The sequence below is a fragment of the Rhincodon typus genome, chromosome 3 (genome assembly GCF_021869965.1).
Source record: "Rhincodon typus isolate 14 chromosome 3, sRhiTyp1.1, whole genome shotgun sequence".
Classification (NCBI taxonomy): Eukaryota; Metazoa; Chordata; class Chondrichthyes; order Orectolobiformes; family Rhincodontidae; genus Rhincodon; species Rhincodon typus.
This window is the reverse complement of record NC_063334.1, coordinates 103787057-103803734: the sequence shown is the minus strand read 5'-3', so window position 1 is coordinate 103803734 and position 16678 is coordinate 103787057. Positions and strand designations below refer to the sequence as shown.

The following is a 16678-nucleotide window of genomic DNA, read 5'->3' as shown; positions in this document are numbered from 1 at the left end:
AGGAGGATCCTTGGGGCCCTTCTAATAGCAAAAAAAAATCCATTAGCTACTCTTACAAAAAGCCTCAGGAATCTTCCATTGTTCATCGCAGGAGAAATAGAATACAGCTCATGAAAGAAAACTGATGTATTTCGTCAAAATATCCATTAAAGTACGTGAACTCAAGACTGCTTATAGAGCATACATTACAGATTAGCTACCGGCATGCACATTCCAAGGTGACTGGTATTGTAAGGAACACATTTGCACAGCAGAAATTTCATTGTATCAGAAGCCAAATGAGTTCCGTAACAATCACCATTTTATAAAATGACGACAGTCCAATTCTACAGATAGAAAACATCTGGCTCAACTTATTGAAAATGCATCAATTTTTCACAGATGGAAAAAATAATCTTAAAGGAAAAATTGCATTCTGAATTTCAGATTCTGACCTAGATCTGGAGCAGTTCTTTTATTGCAGCTATCAAGATGTGATTCCACAAGGACTGCACCGAGTTAGTTTCTAAACTGTATGGCATTTAGCTTCAACTATTGTTCTCAATGAGGTGGGGGAGGGAGAAGGAACCCACAATGTATTGAAAACACTGAGCAGGTCAGGCAACATCCCAACCAGGGAACATCTTGGTGTGCATGGTCAAATAACACAACATATGGTTCTCACTCACCCACTAAAGCACCAGGAAAAGAGAATATTTTAATGTTTATTCAAACCAGATCATGCAGAAAAGACTGCGCCATTCCTAAAGCTAGTGGCTTTTCTATTCATCTTTCAAGTCGCTTTACAAAAAACATCTGCCATCTGATATTTAAAACTCTTGAAAAATACGACAAAAGCATCTTACCATTCTTGCTGACATCCAATTCCCTGAGATTGATAAGATTTGCAATGGATGCTGGCAAAACAGTCAGATCATTATCCGGCATGCTCAACTTGTGCAGAGACTGGCAATTGAATAGTTGCTGTATGGCAGAAGTCAAAATAAAATTATATTAAAGCAAGATGCAATAAAAATGAAATCAGAACATAAGCATCTAGCAGTGAAGCTCAAAATAAGAAATGAAACCAGTTTTCTTTCACCCATGTCTTAAACATAAAACTAATGAAAAAGTCCACCAGTGAAGCAACAACTATGCGCACCAACTATAGTGATGCATGAGAAACCCAGGTAATAATTAAACGAAGGTTTAGTTCATCCTTAGGGCTCTTAAAACATAAACCAAGTGTCAACTAAACAACTCTGGGAGACCTACTGAATCTCGCTTTTCAACCATATTGACACCGACAAGCCTGGACCTTCACCTCAGTTCATTTTGAAGGTTCTTTTACTTCCATTCCCATTACTAGGCTGAGCAAGGCATTTTTCACATTTACAATCCTCGATATGAAGTAATTACATTTCAGACTTAAAACTCTAGCTACTTCCTCTTGAGCATCTTAGATAGTTCCAAAAGTGGAGGCCTTGCTCCCTATGCCCTGAAGCATTCCTGTCAAATTTCTGGGCAACTTTTTGCTTTATCGAAGATTGAACATAATCTTTGTTAGCTAGAAATTGTAAAAGAAACAAGAAATATCAGTGTGGAGAGAACAAACGCAAGTTCCTAAAGACACTGGAACAGAATCCAGGTGCATCAGCAACATGAGTTCATATGCCAGCATGGTTGCTTTTCTGTTCCTAAGTTCCATATATCTTAACCTCACTGTTTCAAACTATCAAAGCACCCTAAACTTTTGTATCACAGAATTGTCACACTGACTCCCATGAGCTACATAAATTTGGACAGGCCTGGGAAAGACATAACTCTTTTTCAAACTTTAGTGATTGGGTTTTTCTTTTGTCTCCACAGGATTCTTCCAGTACACAGAAGGTGGCCAAACAGCTTCAACACAAAATTGTTTCAGGCTTAGATTACAAAATAAATTGAACATTTATAGATTGAGTTAATAGTAGCAGTAACATAATGTTTCTATAGGAGTTAGGTTTCACCAGTTCCTTGTATGTAGAAATAACAAAATGCAAACCATATAATAATTAGTTTTAATATCTTGCTGTATTCACTATTGACAGAAATTGAGCAATTTATACAATACACAGGAACAGGTCTTACAGCTCAAATGGTCCACGTCAGTGTCTACAATGCATGAAAGGGAAGATTCTCCCACACACACACACACATAGTAGAATAGACATGAAATAGTTGACATTTCATTTAGACCACAGGACTATCCACCCTGACCATTAGGTTGCTGGCTGATGAGATTAGACAGGATGATAGGACAGAGTAGGTAGCTGACTAAATTATCAAACTAAAATGAGAAATAAAATTAGTTTTGATCTCTCTACAATTGGAAACATCAACATCTAGCCTATCAAGCACTTTTCTGTCTTAAAGGCATTAATCAAGTTATCTCTAAGCCTTCTCTTCACAAAAGACGCCCCCCCCCCCCACACCCCAGCCATTTTAACAGGCTCTGTTCTAGGATCATCCCTAGAAACACTTCTTTCCCTCTTCTCCAGTCTCTCCAAATACTTTCTCCAATTACCGAGATTAGAAATGGAGGAAATGGAAAAGATTAAGGGGAAGAGGGAAACAGAAAGGAGGAAAGAGAGGCAAAGAAAAAGGAATCTGGAAAAGGAGTAAGGAAAAAAGGAGACTTTGATGCATGTCATATGCTGTTGGAGAGGTCTTCCTGTCAAACAAAAAACTAAATAAGTTAGACTTATCCCTGACACCGAATATTCATCAACAGGGGTTTAGGTGGTGCTTGGAATGGAGAAAGACAGCCAGCAGGGAGGATGTAGGTTACGTACAGGAAATACAGCCAATGGTGACTGATGCAACAGCTGGTGGTTGACTAAAATGTGCAAACTGTGACATGCTGCTCATTTGGTCAAAGGACAAGCAGGAAAATTCAGTGCTGATGGTATTGGGTTTTCATTTTTGCTCATTTTATTCGGTGCTAAGAATTCCACTCTCCATCTGCAGGATGAAATATTGTCCACAGGAATAAGGAGGATTGTCCTTTGATGAAAGGCTGAGCAAATTGGGTCCATATACTTTGAAAGAATGAAAGGCTGTCTTCATTTAAACATAAGATTCTGAAAGTTCTTGACAACATTGATAACAGAGGTTACCTCCGTAGATCAGGAAATCTAAAACGTAGGGGCACAGGCTAAGGATAAACAGGCTATCATTTAGAACCAAGGCTTTCTTCATACAGGGGATTGCAAATCTCTGAAATTCTCAACCCCAGAGGGTTCCACCATTGTATATATTTAAGGTTGGGATAGAGAAGAGACTGTTGGCCTTCCTGGGAATCAAGGCATTCAAGGAGCAAGCAGGCAAGTGGACTTGAAGCCCAATATCAGCTATAATTTTCTTGAATGATGGAGCAGACTCAGTTGTCCATCTGATCTACTCCTGCTCCTATTCTTTGAGGCGAATGCTTTTCTCCCCCCTTTTAAACCTCTCTTACATCATCCATTTTAGATTATTCCTTCATTATTTGTGAAGAATGTACAATTTCTCTCTGCATTCTCTTTCTACTTGCACAATTCACACCTGATAAAGTGATTTGTCTTCACCCGTACCATTAGCTGATCTACCATTATTTCCAAAAGGCCCATCATTGGGCTATAACGTGTAACAGCAGTGAACTAGACCAAATCTTCCATGCCTAAACACCAAACATTAAGGATAATGGCCATTGAGTGGAGAGTTTCTAATGACTGACTAATTTATGATGACTCAGCCAAACAGTGGAAAACTAACAATTAAAATTTTTGGGTGATTATTTGTAGATTTTCATGTTTGACGATGGAATCAGATTTTCACATTACTGAAGTAAAGCAGTTAATAAAAATAAAGGAAGCAACAGAACATTGATGCAAAACTGCAACACACCTAACGAAGGGCAAGTACAGGAACATTGTAAGGATGCACTGTAATTCGTCAATTACTTTGGAGGTGCTTTCTCAGGCAAAGGGTGTGGGGAGTGGGATTATAATTACTGTTTACAGCAAGTAAAGCTTTCCCAAAGAAAGATATCTCACCTTTGGAAGCTCTTCAATCTGGTTAGCATCTAAGTAAAGTTCCTCCAAGGTCTTATCAAAAGGAAAAATCTCTTTGGGAACCTGCTCCAAACTGCAGTGAGAATAGTCCAAAACAGTGACAGCTTCTTCTTCTCCCCTTAGACAGCGACATGGCACCAGCCTTCCAAATAAATTACGCTTTGTCGTCATGATCAAACACTGCAAACAAAACACAGACTCAATAAGGCTTTGTAACTGTAGAAAAAAGAAGTCAGTGTACGCTCCATTCCACACCAATAATGTTCAAAATACATATTAAGCTCCAGCAACATTGCAGGCAACAAATTTTCCAGTAAACTAGAAGTCATTTAAATGTTTCTTTGTTCAACTATTTGCCAGTTCCATTTTCAGTATCAACTGATATTTAATTTAGAAATCATTACATTAGCAACAAATTTCAAGAAAAAAAGTGATCACAAAATCCTTTGACGCTACTTAATTTAATGGGATTATTGCGCTGTTCAACAATTGTAGCAAAAGATGACAGACTGCCTCTTGCAAGAAAGTCAATTTGGATCAGGCCCATCACTCAATAAGACAATTCACTGCAAAAATATGTACACAGTCAGCAGGAGAATAACAACGTTTTGTTTTACACGATGTTCTTCAAGCCTTTTTCTTCAAAAATCTTCACATATGTATTAATACAAAAGGCTAGCAAATACTTCACATTCCTCAGCCATCATGCACTACAAAACCACACAATTGGTGCAACTACGTCAATCCTTTTATCAGCGGCCCCAGTGTTTCGTGCAACTCCAACTGTTTGGTTAAGAAAGTTATTTCCAAGGACAGTTGCATGAAATATTTTGGCATATGAGACTGGAAATTAGATCAAGATATTGGAAATATGGGATGATCACAATTTACCATAACTTTGATCTATGCAATACATCAACATGGGTCTTTGTTGAAGATATATTTTGACGAGTTACCATCTATATTCTGATAAACATGCGTGACTTCTTAAAAAAAAATTACATAAGAACAAAATATGGTTCATAATAGGAAGTTGGAGGTGGAGATGGAATTAAAAAAAACAGAAAATAAGAAGCATTGTCACTTCATGCCTTCCACAAGAGGCTTTACTGTATCTAGAGGGATTTCAATCGATGTCTCAGTGACAGCTCATCTGAAGCAACTACCCCATGATCCTTCCACATGTCACTGGGGACCTGGAGTACATTTCTGGGACAGTGACGGTACTAGGTGTCTTTTGGGGGAGGCCTACCCGCCCCTGACGCAGGCATTCAGCATCAAGTGCAGCGGGTGAGGTAAAGATCCCCAAGATAAGGGCTGAAGTAAAGCAACTAATTTAAGGGTAAGTCATGGCAAGGCTGCTCAGCTGTGGTGTGCTCCTCCTGTGCAACGAGCGAACTGAGAGACACTTCCAGCATCCAGAACAACCATGTGTGTAGGATGTTTCGGATTTACATTTTGGACCTGGAACAGCAGGTGGAGTCACTGTGGCTTATCCACAAGACAGATCTTTATAGATAGCACATACAATTAGATGGTCACACCAGAGGTAAAGAGTGTACAGGCAGAAAGGGAAGGGTGACCACCAGACAGATAGTACAGGAATCCTCTGGGTTATCTCACTCACTGACAGATTGTGTGTTTTTATTCTGCTTGAGGGTGGGGTAGGCAAGCTTTTTCAGGGGAATGCAACAAAACCCAAGACTGTGGCACCAGGAGTGGTTCAGCTGCATGGCCTGAGGGAGGGGAAAAAATACGCAAGAGCACTAGCCTTTAAAATGCTGCAAGAACATAGACAACTCATATCATTGTGGAATTGATGCGGCTGGATGCTGGTAGAGGATTTCTATCAGAAAGGGGAAGAGATAGATAGTTCTGCGGCTGCAGACACACATGCAAATGAAAAATGTTGGCTCCTGGTGGGCAAGGAGGCGAATGAGCAGCTGCAGGTTTTTCTGAAGGTGGAGGAAGAACAATTAGAGGTCATTGTCCACATTAGTACCAACAGTGTAGGCAAAAAGCAGAATGCAATCCTACAATCAATACATTAAAAGGCTGGACCTCAAAAGGTTGTAATCTTCGGATTGCTACATGCTAACGAAATCAAGAATAGAGAATAACCCAAATGCAGTGTGGCTGGAGGGATGGAGGAGCAGGAGGAGGAGATTTAGTTTTGATGGTATCTGTACAAGTTGAAAAGGTTGGACCCAGCAGGGCATAAACTAGTATCTTCAAAGGGGCATACCCTAGTACAGTAGTGAGGATTTAAACGAGAGTGGTGGGGGACATTGGAACCCGAGCAGGGACACCAGATGAAGGGAAACAAAATAAAAAAGAAAGATAGAAGCATAGAAAGCAAAAATCGACGGCAGAGGAAGCAAGGACGGGCAGCAAAGCATGGAGGAGTACAAAAATTGACGTGTTAAAATGCCAAATAGACAAGTCTAAAGGCACTATATCTGAACGCGCAATGTTTGCAACAAGGTAGATGAATTAACAGTACAAGTAGTTGGACAAGGGTACGAGTTCATAGTGATGAAGGATTCATAGCTGTAGGGTGCCAAGGCTAGAAACTGTACAATGAAGGATATATAATCTTTAAGAAGGACTGTCAAAATGGAAAAGAAGTTGAGATGGCAACATTAATGAAATCAGTACAACAGTGAGCAAAGATACTGACGCAGGAAATCTTGATGAGGAATGGGCAGAACCAAGAAGCAAAACAACAAAGGATGGAGAACATTAGTGGAAGATGTCTGAATGTTTGCAAACAGGAGTAATGAGGTAGGGGATGACATTAAACAGCCAGAGATGCATACCATAAGGGTGCTACATGAAGCATGGGCAATTTTAACCTACATACAGTTTTGACAAGTTACATTTGCAATCATACTGTGGTGGATGAATTCCTGGAGTGTACACAAGATGAATTTTTAGACCAGTACACTAGGGAACCAACTCAGAGCCAGGCTATCCTAGTTTTGTTTTTGTGCAATGAGAAAGGGTTATTTAAGAATCCTGTAGTGACAGATCCACCCAAACCTAGTCTCCTTTCCCAAGAAAACGTACTTACCACAGAGGAAGTACAGCAAAGGTTCATCAGACTGATGCCTGGGTTTGTCATACAAGGACAGATTGCGTCAACTGAGTCTGAATTCACTGGAATTTAGAAGAATAAGGTGGGTGGGGGAAAGAGGCTGTCACTGAAACATTCAAAATTTTGACAGGGCTGGACAGACTGGATGCAAGGACAAGGCTTCCTCTGGCTTTGTTGTGGGGGAGGAGTGGAGGGAGGAAGAAAGAGGTGGAGACACAAGAGATCACAGTCCCAAGATTTGCAGTAGGCAACTTTGGTCTGAGAAATGAGGGTGGTGAAGTTGTGGAATTCTCTACAACACAAAGCTGGAAAGGCAAGTTCACTGAATACTTTTAAGAGAAAAATGAATAGATTTCTAGACGATATATCAGCCAAGCGGAAGGAGAAGAAAGTGGGAGTAAGGTATTGAGATAGAGGATCAGCTGTGACCATGTTGAATGACAGAGGGAACTCAATGGGCCAAATCACCCACTTCAGTTCTCATTTCCTATATTTCTACATTTTCTGTTCCTAAATTTTATTCCATGAGTTTGCTGAGGTAGAGGAGCAAGTTAAGTTTCCAATTTGCTGCCAAGAGTACTGCCAAATCAGTCATCAAGAATCTGATGTTGCAGAATCTACAATTATTGCTTTGCCACCAAAACACAGGTTAGCCACATTTTCATAAGGTGATTCAAAAAGTTATTTAAATCAAACTAAACAGTTCTTACTGAATTATAGTTCAGATCAACTTGTAAAGTAGGGAAAATGGTACTCTTAATTCAATACATGACAGCAAATAGCATCCCAAGCCACTTCAGTGATGGAGTGCAGGTTCATTTTTACACAAACATCAAGCTGCAGTTTCTGCCATGTCACCATCTACAAGAAAAACAAAGAAGACCAAGCAACCTTTTTGAAGAATTGTAGAATGATATTTCATAAGACTAGTGTATTATATGCAAAAATATAGACCAAAAAAGGGAAAGATGTGTTTCAAAAATAAAACACCACATGCACAAAGGGAGTGTTGGATTGCTGATGCAGCATTTTGAAAGCATGGCAAGAGAGGGTCATGAATTTCAGACCACTATTCCAAACAAATCCTGGAACGAGCTGGCAAACCAAAGACTGCAAAAAGCATCTTCAATAAAGCCACCCTTGGATTAGCACATCTTTGCTGAAGCTGGTTCTCCAGCGGTTGGTGGAACTGCACTTATGTTGGGAGAAGAGAAGAGAAGTGAACCTACTGCAGCAAAATCTTCACTAAGTAAATGGTTGCTGGATTTTACTTCCCAGCTAAACCGTCACATAGATTATGCTATGGAAAGGCAAAATGGAGGAACGAAGACGGTCATACGATTTGTTTTGAACTGTGCCTGACAATATGTCGGAGTGACTTGGTTACCATGGGAACAGGGGCCAAGTTGAGACTTACTGGGAGCAAAGTACAAAACGAGTGCACCTGAAAACAAAAGCAGGAGCAGCTGAGCTAACCGAGCACAGACGTGCAGTCTTCAAGTTTTTGCACAGAAAGCAGTTTTGCAGATACAGAAGGATTTAGCTATGTGGTTAACCAAGTGGAGAAGGCTAAGGGTCTTCAGCAAACTACCAGGCAGAACACAGGACAACGGACAGTCTCAGGTCAAATATGGTATATCTCATGGAAATGTCAAGACTCCCGGTTATTTGCGCTGGTGAAATCAAGAGGAGAAATTAAGTGGAACTTGTGGCCCACTGTAGTCAATTTGGAAATTCCCTAAAAACTGTGGGATGCACGTTCAATGATCAGTCAATATTACTAAACAAAACAAGGAGATGTGACTCATTTGGGGTTGACAGTGGTTATGACTTTTTAGAAGACCCTAACCCATGAAGACTGTGGTAATGGATAAGTATGAAGGGTGAGGTCAGTGGTTGCGGCAAAGCATGAATAACTTTTAACTTTCTGTACTTTTGAGTAATAGTTGCCTATCAAGCAATGTTTAATCGATTCAGATATAGTAGGAACTGCAGATACTGGAGAATCTGAGATAACAAAGCGTAGAGCTGGATGAACACAGCAGGCCAAGCAGCATCAGAGGAGCAGGAAGGCTGACGTTTCGGGCCTAGACCCTTCTTCAGAAATGGGGGAGGGGAAGGGGGTTCTGAAATAAATAGGGAGAGAGGGGGAGGCGGATAGAAGATGGATAAAGGAGCAGATAGGTGGAGAGGAGACAGACAGGTCAAAGAGGCGGGGATGGAGTGTAGGTGGGGAGGTAGGGAGGAGATAGGTCAGTCCAGGGAGGACAGACAGGTCAAGGGGGCGGGTTGAGGTTAGTAGGTAGGAGATGGGGGTAGTGCTTGAGGTGGGAGGAGGGGATAGGTGGGAGGAAGGGACAGGTTAGGGAGGCGGGGACGAGCTGGACTGGTTTTGGGATGCGGTAGGGGGAGGGGAGATTTTGAAGCTTGTGAAGTCCACATTGATACCATTGGGCTGCAGGGTTCCCAAGCGGAATATGAGTTGCTGTTCATGCAACCTTCGGGTAGCATCGCTGTGGCACTGCAGGAGGCCTGGGATGGACATGTCGTCTGAGGAATGGGAGGGGGAGTTGAATTGGTTCGCGACTGGGAGGTGCAGTTGTTTAGTGCGAACCGAGCGTAGGTGTTCTGCAAAGCGGTCCCCAAGCCTCTGCTTGGTTTTCCCGATGTAGAGGAGGCCACAACGGGAACAGCAGATGCAGTATACCACATTAGCAGATGTGCAGGTGAACATCTGCTTGATGTGGAAGGTCTTCTTGGGGCCTGGGATGGGGGTGAGGGGGGAGGTGTAGGGGCAGGTGTAGCACTTCCTGCGGTTGCAGGGAAAAGTGCCGAGTGAGGTGGGGCTGGAGGGGAGTGTGGAGCGGACAAGGGAGTCACGGAGAGAGTGGTCCCTCCGGAAAGCAGATAAGGGTGGGGAGGGAAAAATGTCTTTGATGGTGGGGTCGGATTGCAGATGGCGGAAGTGTCGGAGGATGATCTGTTGGATCCGGAGGTTGGTGGGGTGGTACGCGAGGACGAGGGGGATTCTGTTTTGGTTGTTATTGCGGGGAGGTGGTGTGAGTGATGAGTTGCGGGAAATGCGGGAGACACGGTCGAGGGCGTTCTCGACCACTGAGGGGGCGATGTTGCGGAGGGGAAGTTGAAAAACGAGGACATCTGAGATGTAAGGGAGTGGAATGCCTCATCCTGGGAGCAGATGCAGCGGAGGCGAAGGAATTGGGAATAGGGGATGGCATTTTTGCAGGAAGGTGGGTGGGAGGAGGTGTATTCTAGGTAGCTGTGGGAGTCGGTGGGCTTGAAATGGATTCCTTTACTGGCTCCATCCCCGCCTCTTTGACCTGTCTGTCTCCTCTCCACCTATCTTCTCCTCTATCCATCTTCTATCCACCTCCCCCTCTCTTCCTATATTTCAGAAACCCCTTCCCCTCCCCCATTTCTGAAGAAGGGTCTAGGCCCGAAACATCAGCCTTCCTGCTCGGCCTGTGTTCATCCAGCTCTACACCTTGTTATCTCTAATGTTTAATCAATGTTGCTTTCAGTCTGTTTGTTACAGTAGAAGTCTTAGAACTTGAAATTTCACCATGAAATTCCTTTACCCGTGTTACTGGGAATGTAAAAATCTGTTCATTAGTTATCAGTCACTAGTTATTGGGATTGTAACACATGAATGTCAGGTGATTTCTGGTAATTAATAGAGTTGGCTGTTACATAAAATGCTGTTCTATTGCATGACAAAGCAGTTTACAAAACCATTTAACCAGGATGGAAGTAAAAGCTCAACTCTCAAAGTTTAGTCTAACTTCTCTGGAGTAACTACTGAACAAATTTCAATTGCTTATGCCCCAAAATAAAATTCCAAACAATGCACATGGTTTAAAGCTACTCTCTACATTATGAGCAACTCAGCAGATCTATTCCATGTCAGTTTGATAGAAAAGGGTATTTTATAGTGAAGAGCACTTAGAATTGGTTTTCATTTACTAACGAAGGAAAAAGTGCCAAGATGAAATTCTAAATATAGCAATTCTGAAAACTTAAACAGGAAAGTATTATTTACATCCAGAAATCAATAGTAGACTACATGTACAATAAACTTTTGATGTATGTTAAGGAACTTTCACAGCTGACTGGAATGTTTTACAAACTATGTTCTGTAACAGCAATATTGGCATTGACAAATGATACCATATTACATATTTGTGCTATTAAAAATGTTTGAGAGATATTGTTATTCCAAATATTTTATTTAATCTATCATTAACAGTTCCTTATTTGTAGAAAGAGAAAAAAAATCCATCTGAACACAACATCTTTGAAATAAAGATTTATTAAAAGGTCAGAAAAATTATTTTGAACAGCAAGTCACAAGGACATAAGTTTTTAGAAATAAAAATACTTTGTGTGGTACACTGAAAGTTAATTCACTCATATTGCTGCGCAAGACATTTCATGGCAATTCTCCCCCTTCCTCAAAGCATTGAGCTCTTTGATACATTTCATCACATAACATCCAATATCTTAGCAAACTAGCTATCACCTATGCAAAAGCCTTCACCTTGAACATTAATGGAATATTTAATCCAATGGTTTTACTGATCCTGTCTCCACAGATATCTAATGAAGTAGTGGTAACCCTTGCAAATCTCTACTAGCAAGTCAAAGGCTACTTGTAGAACTCCCAATACTACCACATCAAGGTTAACTAATAGCCAACTAAACCAATAAATGTCAAAGTTCAAATTTAGGATTATTTTTGCTGAACATGGAACAGCTGTTCACTGGATAAACTAATTAAGCCAACATTAGAAACGCAAAGCTTCCATGTTAATTTGTTAAATCAAGTCAAACATTTGTGCAAATTATTTTAATTTACCTTACAGGCTGTAAATACCCAAACAGTATTCACTTAGCCATTAATTTTGGCTGACAAGCCCCTCTGTGCTGTAATGACTCCAATTACTCCTACTACTGAATTCCATCCCATCAGCTTCGCTGTGATGATGAAACAAGGTTAATTCACATCACTGTTATCAGTTCTGAACTCGCCTGGCTGCTTCAGTCAGCCATAGATCTGTGGCAGATCACTTTTAGTCTTCCTTGCCTTTTTTCACAGATTTTCAGTGGTGGCAGCTTCCCAGCCATGATACCATACAGACAACACACTATCAGACCTCTGCTAATGATTTAGACACTGGTCCCAAGGAAAGCGCTGACCAGTTGATTAAAGTGGAGCAATTTTTCCATCTTTTTTCAAAGCTGCTGGTCAATGTCTCCAACTTACAAGTTTGTGTGTCAGAAATAAAAGGGACAAGTTCTTCTTCCTTTGGCACAGTTCTTTGTAGTAACAATATTTTCTGTCACATTAAGAATGTAATGAAGCCATTTCTGTCTTTGGTTATCTGTGGAAGATTGTGTATCTCACCGGCATCTGGGATTAGAAACATGGTGCAGCAATGAAATAGTAGCAATTAATTAGTACTATTAGTGTTAGAGCTAATTTTTCTCTGATGGCTTAAACTGGCAAATGCAGAATGCATTGATGGATAACTGAGACAGCAAGACCCATGTTCTAGACCATAAACATATCAATATCAATTTTGAACCACAATTAGAGAGGCTGCAAGTTTAGGAACCAGAAAGAAAAAGTGAATTGATGAGACCCTGGTAGTGATTGGGTCGTATCCCTACCTTTGAGCCAGAAGACACGTGTTAAGTGCCCATCGACTCTAGCGGTGATTATAAAACAAAAAAAAACTGCAAATGGTAGAAATCAAACTAAAACAGAATGTCCAGAAAAACACAGGCCAGTCAGCAGCCGTATGAGAGCACAAACAGACTAACCTTTCCAGGTAGCAGCTTAACATTTTTAGAATTCTTAAAAAAATAATTTTAAGCTTGTTAAAAAGCTGCACTGCTCAAGCTAATTTTGAAATAGTTCTCTCACCAAAGAGAGAGATGCACCAAACAAGGTTATGACAATGATGTTTTCCACAAGTTAAAGTTTGAAACAAAGTAAGAAGACTGTGTAGAAAATTCACTTCATCAAACCCTCTAAGTTGGACTGGTTCCAGAGGACATGCATTAACTCCCGTTCCCCCAGGAAGAACAAGCTGCATTTGACAGCAATTGCATACTTCCTGTTGCACTGTACCAAGCTATTTATGCAAGCTGAAGTGTTCTATTAATTTACACGCATTAGCGCTGTCTGAAGTTTCATCTTTTAACTATCAAATAAACCAGTCTTGCACGGCAATAAAACAGAGCATTTAAAAGGCCATGTACCTGTAGTATCTGTTTTATGTCAGTTTCCACTCAATAACTGAAATTTTCTTTGAACTCAAATAGCAAACAACCAAAAACTGCATTTTAAATTAAAATTTCTTCCATATTCATTTCAACGGAGCCTCCTTAAACCTTGGAAGGTAAATTAATCCAAGACCAATCTTCAGCATACCAAAGTGTGCCCAAGATTGACTGATGAGACATTGCACTAGAAGATGATTAAGCAAGTTATTGCCAGACAAAAATAGACACAGGACATCTCAATTTTTGACCTTGTTAAACTCAAACAGGAAACAACCTCATCTCATCAAACTCAGCTGACTAATAGTGTCATTTATGGCTCCATCTTCTGCTCTTACAGATACATGTCAGCATTTTCCCTCAACAATCGATGATGTCATTTTGTTACAAACGATTTTTAGGCAAAAATGGAAATTTCCCACTCCATGTTTTGTCTCCAGATAACCAATTTTGTAACCTCAAACTAACATTTTACACTCATCAATTGCCAAAGAAGTCTTTTGCAAAAAGATACTAATTGCATCTAGTTTATAATATTGCATTGGAATAGTCTGGTCAGCAATAATACGCAAATAATAGATCTTTTGGCATACGAAGAGGAAATAACTCATGAACAAGTTGCTGCTGCGTCATGTCACACACAGAATTTAAACACATCTGAGCAACTATTACAATGCACTCTTTTATATGAATGTGGTTTTCTTTTTCTTTATTCATTCATGGGATGAGGGTGTCACTTTTAGGCAGCATTTATTGCCCATCGGGCAGTTGAGAGTCAACCACATTGCTGAGGGTCTGGAGTCACATGTAGGCCAGACCAGGTAAGGATGGCAGTTTCCTTCCCTAAAGGACGTTAGTGAACCAGACGGGTTTTTCTGACAATCAGCAATGGATTCATGGACATCACTAGACTCTTAATTCCAGACATTTTTTATTGAATTCAAATTCCACCATCTGCCGTGGCGGGATGTGAACCAAGAATGTCATCTTGGTTTCTGGATCAACAGTCCAGCGATAATACCACAAGGCCATTGCATCCACCTTTAAAATATATTATTGATATACTAAGTGATATTTATCAAATCCATGTTTCCATAGTAATGCTGGAAACACTTTTTAAAAAAGTAACGATTTGTGACATTGCTTGAAGTTTCCCAGAATCTTTAATCCTGGAGTTCATGGAGAAAGAGCATCATGGGAACATGGACTTCAGGACATTGTCATCAATTTCAGAGTTAACTATAAACAGCTGTGGAAGAGTTGATCAGGGAGCAATATCCTTAGCAAAAGCCTATATGGAAATCAGCCCACAGAAGATAACAAAAAAAAAATCACTGACAGCCTGTTATATTGCTCAACAATGTAGTATTTCAACTTGCAACAAAATTCATAGCAACACAAAACAAAAAACCACGTGATAAAGATCTTATACATTTTGTTGGCACAATGACGAAGAGTTGGAAGATTTGCAGTCCAAACAGATAATGATCTATAAAATTTGCCTAGAGGAATTCTTTTGAAATTCAAGGTGAAGGCCTGGTGCGGTACCACAAAAAAAGGAAGTTAATAAACAGAACAGGCAAAATGCAACTTGGACAAATTTGCAGCAACAAATGGTTCAAGGTTGGTAAGAAGTTTTATGGCCCACGGATATTAAACAAGATGGGAGCTAAGTCTCATAGGCCCATGAAAGGTCAAGGCAGCACAGTGGCTCAGTGGTTAGCGCTGCTGTCTCACAGCGCCAGGGACCCGGATACGATTCCGCCTCGGGCAGTTGTCTGTGTGGAGTTTCCACATTCTCCCCGTGTCTGTGTGGATTTCCTCCAGGTGCTCCGGTTTCCTCCCACAGCCCAAAGATGTGCAGGCTAGGTGGATTGGCCATGCTAAATTGCCCATAGTGTTCAGGGATGTGTAAATTAGGTGGGTTATTAGGGGGATAGGTAAGGGTGGGATGCTCTGAGGGTTGGTGTGGACTTGTTGGGCTGAAGGGCCTGTTTCCACACTGTAGGGATTCTATAAACTATAAACAAGCGCTCTTGTCCCATGTCAGAGTAAGGAAGGAATTACTGGAGTAATGCCAACTGATTGTTTTGGTGGACAACATAACTGACCCAAAACACAAGGTTCTCATTAACAGCTGCTGGGGACAAAGCAGCAGACATAATTAACGTCAACCAAACAAAACGAGGCAAGAACTTGGTCAAGCTTCACAAAAGAATTGAACAATGGCAATACTGTGTCTGGGTAGTGATAAACACTGTCCAAACTAGTCACATCATCAGAGTGCACTTGCATGGGATTAAACCAAGTCACTCCACTGTGGAGGAAATTTAAAATGAATTGAGGAACAGCATTAAATACTTAATGTACAAATGTGCAAAATGCATAGTGGCATGAAATGAATTTTTGTTTACTTAAAGTGGACTTAAAGCAAATTTGGTGTAATTGCTGACTAAGCAGTCATTATCTAGGCAATGTACAGCTGTTCGCAACTATACTGATGTCAGTCTTGGCAGAGTTAATTAAAAACTTAGTGTCATTTACGAGAAAGTATACGTATGGAATAAAATTTCGAACACACTATGGTTAGTTACTTTGCAGAAAGACAGTGTTTGGTCCATCCTGCCTACACTGGCTGTGAGCTTGTGCCTTAGTGCCAAACTTCTACATTTTCGCAATAACCCAGGCCCTCTTAATTGCCTCAACTGAACCTGCCTCCAACACACTTCCAGGCTTATACATTCCAGACCCTAACCATTTGCTGTGTGAATTTTTTCTTGCCTTACTTTTGCTTCTTTTGAAGAACACTTTCAAACTCTGTCCTCTATTTCTCCATCTTTCTACAAGCAGGAACAGTTTCTCCCTATCCACTCTGATGAGGCTTATGATTTTGAAAACTTACATCAGATTTCAACTGCACCTCCCAGTCGCGAACCATTTCAACTCCCCCTCCCATTCCTCAGACGACATGTCCATCCTGGGCCTCCTGCAGTGCCACAACGATGCCACCCGAAGGTTGCAGGAACAGCAACTCATATTCCGCTTGGGAACCCTGCAGCCCAATGGTATCAATGTGGATTTCACAAGTTTCAAAATCTCCCCTCCCCCCACCGCATCCCAAAACCGGTCCAGCTCGTCCCTGCCTCCCTAACCTGTTCTTCCTCCCACCTATCCCCTCCTCCCACCTCAAGCCGCACCTCCA

At 40.9% G+C, this 16678-nt stretch overlaps 1 protein-coding gene across 1 annotated transcript in view; it reads right to left on the bottom strand.

Moving 5' to 3' along the window:
* The window catches only part of LOC125481939 (erbin-like), a 193217-nt gene that overhangs the window by 74276 nt on the left and 102263 nt on the right, over positions 1-16678 (bottom strand). The window contains exons 2-3 of the mRNA XM_048593886.1: positions 4056-4253; positions 846-963 (exon numbers count right to left, since the gene is read on the bottom strand). Coding sequence (XP_048449843.1) covers positions 846-963; positions 4056-4244 — 307 coding nt within the window. The 5' untranslated portion in view covers positions 4245-4253. The remainder of the gene's footprint in view (positions 1-845; positions 964-4055; positions 4254-16678) is intronic.